The following is a 7900-nucleotide window of genomic DNA, read 5'->3' on the forward strand; positions in this document are numbered from 1 at the left end:
TGCCACATCAGGGGGCTGCCGATCCTTCTGTCTGTCTCTGTAGTCTCTCCTCATCTTCATGTCTCCCCCCCCCACCCCACTGTAATAGGAGAGGGTCAAAAAGTTGGTGGTCATTTCCATGATCTCTTAATACCACTGTCTGCTAGAACTGTTTGAAGCCCCCTCGATGGGCTCTTGGTAGGCAGGGCTCTACTGGTCCCCGGGGCCCCCTCTCAGCTCTGGGCAGCAGCCCAGGTCTCCTGGGTGGGTGAGTGCCCAGCGAGGACGATTCATGGGGCTTCCTGAATAGTGGGCAGCGCTGCTCAACCCGTGTGGCCTCAGAGGCCAATGCCATCTCTTACCTTGAGTCTGTGGGGTGGCTGCCCCACCTCAGCACTCCGCACCAGTGAGACACCTCCAGCCCCGCCCCTCCTCGGCCCCATGTCAATGAGATTAGGACTGGTCTGTGATTGGCGGGCCTTAAAGAGGCAGGAGTGGTGCTCAGTTAGGCCTTCGGAGTATAGACCCAGAATCAGGTAGGGATGGCAGCCTGGCTTTGGTCTAAGGAGGAGCAGCTGGCAGCCCGCTGATCAGGGGCCACTCGGGGGGCAGGAGGCCCTCTCCGGGCAGGCACACAAGAGTTCCCATGCCTCGCAGAGGCGTGGCCAGGGCCCCACTCCCTGATCCCCCACAGACCTGCTGACTTGGGGGAGTGCCTACCACAAGCCACCCAAACTGTCCCAAGGACCCAGGCCTCCCCCTCCTAGAGTCCCGGCCCAGCCTTGTCACCTGCACCCAAGGGAGCACGCCACCCAGTGGCCCCTCAGGTGGCCTCAGGGCTGAGGGTCCTGTGTCCACCCTCAGCCGGCAGTGCTGGAGGGGCTGCCCCAGAAAGGTTGACAGGGTATCTGTCAGCTCATGCCCCAGTGACCACTGCTCCCCATGGCACACGGGCTCTGTCCCACTTCCACTGAGAGGAAGGCAGGGTGTGTGTCAGGGGTCCATGTCGGCTGTAGGTATTGGCTGCCTGCACTGCAATGACGGAGAGCACCCCATCATACCCAGCAGCTGTTTCTCACTGTGTGCATGCGTGTGAGACCAGGTGGGCACATGTATGCTCCTGGGGATGTGTACACATGTGGACAGGCATGTCTTTTTTGTGCATGTGTGAATACATGCACATGCACAAGTGTAAACCTCTGCACCTATGTGCATGTGCATCTATGTTTGTGTGAGCCCACCCATGTGAGTGCATATGTGTATATTGTGCAAGTGTGTGAGCCTATGCATGTGCCCCTGTGTGTACGTGTGCGTATATGAGCCATGCACGCATGCATAGCATGTGTAGGCACACATGCTCATGCACATGTCACACGTGGGCACACATGCCCATGTAACGTGTGAGCATGCGTCCATGTGTAAACACCTGGCTGCACACATGCCGGTGAGTGAGCACCTCCAGAGCATAACGACTTACACCTGCAGCTTCAAGCACCAGCCAAAGTTCTCTTCCACCTCCTGCCCCGAGTGTGGCAGGGCAAGGCTTCCCATTGGTCCTAGGAGATGTTTTCTGTCTTCTTCTTAACCCATTGTCACCAAATGCCCTACGGCCCAGCTGCCACAGCATGATCATGGCTGATTAGAGTTGATGAGACACCTCCCATCTTTGTAGGGGCTTTCTGGAACCTCGCGTCTGGAAACTAGGAGCAGTAAATACAGTGCCCTTCTGAGGGGTGCCCAGTGGCCCCTGGGGGATTAGCAAGGCTGTGTGTCAGGGCTCTGCTGGGCTGCCCCCTGCAGTCCATGCAGGAAGTGCTGCAGATAGTCTGCACAGGGCGCTCTGCCCTCCACACCCTGCTGCATGCACGCTGGCTGGCCAGGCGCGCCTCATCCTTGTCCAGCAGGAGGCAGGGTCCCGCGCTCTTTCTTCCTTCCCAGTGAGGCACAGAACATTTTCACTGCTTGTGATGATAAGTGCTTTATTTTTGGAAACCATACGATACCGTCTGTGCAAAACCTTGTCCTCAAAGCTGACAAGTCGGTCTTGATGGAGGGAAGGTTCCGGATGCTAGCTGCAGAACGCAGGAGGGCTTCCCCGTGCTGATGAGGGGAGGGGCCTGGAGCAGGGGTCCTCGTGGGGCGGGGTTTGGGCGCTGACCTGTGGGTGGCAGTTTCTTCCCGCAGAGCTCACCCGGTCAGGCGGGCATGTCTCTGTACAGCAGGCTGGGCGTCACATCCACTGGCCTCGGGACTTTCTGGGGAGGCTGGGCTGAGCAGCATCTCTTCACCGAGCCCCGGTGACAGCCAAGGTGGCTCTGACTGTGCCTTGTCTCTCTCTTCCAGCTTACGTCCCCGAGGAAGAGCTGAAAGCAGCCGAGGTCGACGCAGACCCCGCGGAGGAGGGCATCCCCTTGCACCCGCAGGAGAGCGAGTATGTGTGCAATGAAGACCCCGAGATCAAAGAGGCGCACAGCTACCAGGACTCGCCCGTCAGCACGGCCACCAACCAGGAAGCCGGCTATGGGTCGCCCTTCAGCGAGAGCAGCGACCAGCTGGCCCACTTCAAACTGCCCTCCTCCCAGGAGGAGAAGGACGACGCCCCGGGCGCGGACAGTGTCTCCTACCCGCAGGACAGCTTGGCCCAAATCAAAGCTGTGTATGCCAACTTGTTCTCCGAGTCATGCTGGTCCAGCCTAGCGCTGGACCTGAAGAGGTCCAGCCTGACCTCCACCAGCAGCAGCAGCGATGCTGGCAGGAAGGAGGGCGCCACGCCCACGCCCACACCCCCCACCGCCACCAGCACCGCCGGCACCAACACGCATGTACCCGGCACCGGCACCGGCACCAGCACCAGCACCAGCACTAGCGCCAGCCACAGTGGTGGAGGCGGAGGCGGTGGCGGGGGAGGTGGCGGGGGCACCAATAACAGCAGCAGCAGCAGCAGCTCCGGGTACGACTGGCACCAGGCGGCCCTGGCCAAGACCCTGCAGCAGACGTCCTCCTACGGCCTGCTGCCGGAGCCCAGCCTCTTCAGCACCGTGCAGCTGTACCGGCAGAACAACAAGCTCTATGGCTCCGTGTTCACCGGCGCCAGCAAGTTCCGCTGCAAGGACTGCAGCGCCGCCTACGACACGCTGGTGGAGCTGACGGTGCACATGAACGAGACGGGCCACTACCGCGACGACAACAGGGACAAGGACGCCGAGAAGACCAAGCGCTGGTCCAAGCCCAGGAAGCGCTCCCTGATGGAGATGGAGGGCAAGGAGGACGCCCAGAAGGTGCTCAAGTGCATGTACTGCGGCCACTCGTTTGAGTCCCTGCAGGACCTCAGCGTCCACATGATCAAAACCAAGCATTACCAGAAAGTGCCTCTGAAGGAGCCGGTGCCCGCCATCACCAAGCTGGTCCCTTCCACCAAGAAGCGCGCCCTCCAGGACTTGGCCTCGCCCTGCTCGCCAGAGCCCGCGGGGGTGCCCGCGGATGTGGCGGCGCTGGGCGAGCCCGGCAAGGACCAGAAGACGGCCAACCCCTACGTGACGCCCAACAACCGCTACGGCTACCAAAACGGGGCCAGCTACACCTGGCAGTTTGAGGCCCGCAAGGCGCAGATCCTCAAGTGCATGGAGTGCGGCAGCTCCCACGACACCCTGCAGCAGCTCACGGCACACATGATGGTCACCGGCCACTTCCTGAAGGTGACCACGTCCGCCTCCAAGAAGGGCAAGCAGCTGGTGCTGGATCCCGTGGTGGAGGAGAAGATCCAGTCCATCCCCCTACCGCCCACCACGCACACCCGCCTGCCCACCGCCGCCGCCGCCGCCGCCACTGCCGGTGGCACCAAGAAGCAGCCAGACTCGCCGGCAGGTGCCGCCTTGCCTGAGGAGAAGGAGGCTGAGAAGGAGCAGGTGCCTGCTGTGACCCCCGCAGCCTCAGAGGCCGACCGGAGGGTCAAGGAGGAGGTGGAGGGCGGCACCGAGAAGCCGGAGCCCACCGCGCTCTACCAGTACCTGCGCGAGGAGGACTTGGCTGACAGCCCCAAGGGCGGTGTGGACATCCTCAAGTCGCTGGAGAACACGGTCAGCACAGCCATCAGCAAGGCCCAGAACGGCGCACCCTCCTGGGGCGGCTACCCCAGTATCCATGCCGCCTACCAGCTGCCCGGCTCTGTGAAGGCCCTGCCGCCTGCTGTGCAGACCGTGCCCATGCAGCCCACCTATGCCAGTGGGGCCAAGTCCCTGCCCGCCGAGCACAGTGCCCTCCTGCACTCCCCCGGGGGCAGCCTGACGCCCCCTCCCCACCGGAGCAACGTGTCGGCCATGGAAGAGCTGGTGGAGAAGGTCACGGGCAAGGTCAGCATCAAGAAGGAGGACAGGCCCATCCAGGAGAGGGACAAAGGCCCCCCAGCCAAGGCCGCATCCCCAGTGGTCAAGGAGGACAAAGATCTCCCCAAGGGCGAAGAGCCTGGTGGCAAGCAGCTGCCCAAGAAGAGCCCGGACACAGAGGTGGGGAAGGTTGCCAAGGAGGAGCCGGGCGACCCGCACCCCCCCAATGGCACGGAGCCCCTCCGGGCCAAAGTCACCAACGGCTGCAGCGGCCTGGGCGTCATCACGGACCACTCACCCGAGCCGCCCTTCATCAACCCCCTGAGCGCCCTGCAGTCCATCATGAACGCCCACCTGGGCAAGGTGTCCAAACCGGTCAGCCCCTCGCTGGACCCCCTGGCCATGCTCTACAAGATCAGCAACAGCATGCTGGACAGGCCCGCGCCCCCCGGCGCCCCCGGCAAGCAGGCTGACGCCATCGATCGCTACTACTATGAGAGCAGTGACCAGCCCATCGACCTCACCAAATCCAAGAGCAAGCCCCTGGGGGTGGGCGCAGCAGACGCGGTCTCGTCGCCCCTGCGGGAGAGTGCTCTGATGGACATCTCCGACATGGTGAAGAACCTCACGGGCCGCCTGACGCCCAAGTCCTCCACGCCCTCTACTGTGTCCGAGAAGTCCGATGCCGACGGCAGCAGCTTCGAGGAGGCGCTGGATGAGCTGTCGCCGGTCCACAAGCGGAAGGGACGGCAGTCCACCTGGAACCCCCAGCACCTGCTCATCCTGCAGGCCCAGTTCGCCTCCAGCCTGCGGGAGACGCCCGAGGGCAAATACATCATGTCCGACCTGGGCCCCCAGGAGCGTGTGCACATTTCCAAGTTCACCGGCCTGTCCATGACCACCATCAGCCACTGGCTGGCCAACGTCAAGTACCAGTTGCGCCGGACAGGGGGGACCAAGTTCCTGAAGAACCTCGACACGGGGCATCCTGTGTTCTTTTGCAACGATTGTGCCTCTCAGTTCAGGACTGCCTGCACGTACATCAGCCACCTGGAGACGCACCTGGGCTTCAGCCTGAAGGACCTGTCCAAGCTGCCGCTCAGCCAGATCCAGGAGCAGCCGAGCATCCCCAAGGTCCTGGGCGGCAAGGCCCTGGGCCCTCTGGGGGTCGGGGACGAGGACCTGGGCTCCACCTTCCAATGCAAGTTGTGTAACCGGACCTTTGCCAGCAAGCACGCAGTCAAACTGCACCTCAGTAAGACCCACGGCAAGTCCCCCGAGGACCACCTGGTCTACGTCACGGAGCTGGAGAAGCAGTAGCACCAGCTCTGCCCTTTGCACTAACACTGCTGCCGACTGCACTAGGCCTGGCCTGAGCCTCTGAAATCAGACTCCTCCGAGGTCGCTGAGCTGCCTCCCTGGACCTTGGGTTTCTTACACGCCTTTTGTAGCTCTATTTATACGCACTCTGTCTGCGCCCCTGCATGGTGGTTTTTCTCTCTCTTATTTTTTTTCCTCCCGTGAAGCAGGGTCGGATCTCTGCTTTCCACGTCCGTTCTCTTTTAGGAAAGAGCGGGACCCGCACTTCAGAGACGTTCCTGTAAGCCGGAAGTTGAGATGCAAATAACAGTGACGAAGAGATGTCGGCGAATGACGAGTTGCCACGACGGAGGGCTGTGGCACCCAGTTCGGGTCCAGTTTAACCCCTGTGAGGACTCTAATCGTATATCTGTGCCTTTCACTTGAAGGAAAAAAAATAAATAGGTAAATAAATAGGAAGTAAATAGAAGGTTTGAAGGCATCTCATTCAGATCTAAAGCTGTGTCAGACACAAAACTTATTTAATGATTAAAAACGTAGGAGCAGAGCTTTTTATATGCAGGACTGGTTTGTGAGGAAGCTTGCTGAGAGATAGGACTCGTGGGGCGGCCCCCCACCCCACAGGTTTCAATCAAACATCAACCACAAACACCCCAGTCGCCACCATGCCGAAACCCTTTGGAAGCTGGAAAATGCCAGCATGGCAAACACAAAACAAAAACAACAGCAACAAAACCCCACAAAAAACCCACAAAACAAAACAAAAAAAACTGAAAAAAAAAGAAAAAAGTATGCAAGCTATTATTTAAAAATGTGTACAAATGCTATCTCTTTTTTTTCCTGTAAAATACTGCAGTTTATAGTCATTTCCAAATGTAAGCTTGGGTACAGCCGGCCTTTCTATAGCGTTGCTGCATTGGTTCATGGAAAACAACTGGGCAGGGGCAGATGTTGGCTGTCTTCCCTTGTAAACTGCCAGCATCGGCGTAAGAAAAAAAAAATACCACCAGAAACAAACAAAAAACAAACAAAAAAACAAAAACCCACAAAAAAACACCTCTGTGTTACCTAGCGTCCTATTTTAATCTCTTCCACTCTCTTTGTACCTTCTGGCTGTTTGCTTTCTCTTTCAACCTTTTATATTGTCATTTTATATTCGATTTCTGTGTATATAATGTAAAACCACGATTTTTTGAATAAAATTTAGTTCCTGCGGCTTGATTTCAACAGAGAAATTTTACTGGCACCTGCATCTCTCTGGGTGCATGTACTTAAAAAAAAAAAAAAGAACTATCGGACAGAAATAAATAAAAAAATAAATGAAAGGGGGGAAACAAAGCAAGCAATGCACTATTAATTATACATTTTGATGTCCTGTCATTAATATTGTACAGTACATTTTGGTTCACGCAACGAAGCCCACTGTTTTCTCAAATGTAAAATAAACCCACACGCAGTTCTTGATTTACGCACCTGTCCTGTCGTCATTCCCTCGCGAGGGATCTCGCGCCGCTCCGTGATCGCAGGAGCAGGCGAGCAGCAGGTGCGGAGGAGGGCCACGTTCAGAACCGTGATCGAGTTGCCTGCTCTCCTGAGCACCAGCTTGCTGAGCCTCACCATGCGGTCGGTGATGGCAGTTTCCAGACCCGGTTTGGGGATAATCTTAGAATGATCATTAGAATGACCCTTATGTGCTTCGGGGACAGGGGCCGGGGCAGGGTGAAGACCCCTGGGCCCTTGGCCTGGCAGTCCGGGCTGCTCCTTGCATGCTGTGCTTAGGAAGACTTATATTTTGGGGGGGTAAGAACACGGGCCTGGGTCTGCTCCGTGTCCTTGGTACTCATTCTCGGTTGCAAATGGACAAGGCCTGCCCAACCTGCCGGGGCCTGCATGCAGGGACAGGGAGGGGAGGCCCTTGGCTCCTGGAAGTGGTTGGTGGTGGCAGCAGGAAGGCTTCTTGTTCTGCCTCTTGCTTACAGGTTCGCATATCTCAAGAGAGGTTGGAAGCCACACTGAGGCATCTCCTTTTCCCCTGGTGTCTCCATAGTCACCTGCCACAGCCAAGATGGGGCTGTGTCTTCTTTCCCTGTGGTAGCCCATGACCTAACCGTCTTAGCCACCATCACTGCACGGCCACTCTCTCAGTCCTTTAAAGTGCCAGGCACCGTGGAGGCTTAATCAAACGTCCTGACTTCTTGTTGGTGAATCGCAGTGCCCTTCACGGTTTCAACCATTTAGCTCTCAGTTCAATTCCTAGACGATTTTGGACTTTGGGCTCA

The 7900-nt window shown here is 58.1% G+C and overlaps 1 protein-coding gene across 1 annotated transcript in view; it reads left to right on the plus strand.

Annotated features, from left to right (window-relative positions):
* TSHZ1 (teashirt zinc finger homeobox 1) overlaps positions 1 to 6397 on the plus strand; it is a 67740-nt gene extending 61343 nt beyond the window's left edge. The window contains exon 3 of the mRNA XM_004715934.2: positions 2284 to 6397. Within this exon, the coding sequence (XP_004715991.1) occupies positions 2284 to 5621 (3338 nt within the window). The 3' untranslated portion in view covers positions 5622 to 6397. The remainder of the gene's footprint in view (positions 1 to 2283) is intronic.
* Positions 6398 to 7900: the final 1503 nt, after the last annotated feature.

The sequence above is a fragment of the Echinops telfairi genome, unplaced genomic scaffold (genome assembly GCF_000313985.2).
Source record: "Echinops telfairi isolate 266 unplaced genomic scaffold, ASM31398v2 ScPeMD7_7400;HRSCAF=8409, whole genome shotgun sequence".
In the NCBI taxonomy this organism is placed as follows: Eukaryota; Metazoa; Chordata; class Mammalia; order Afrosoricida; family Tenrecidae; genus Echinops; species Echinops telfairi.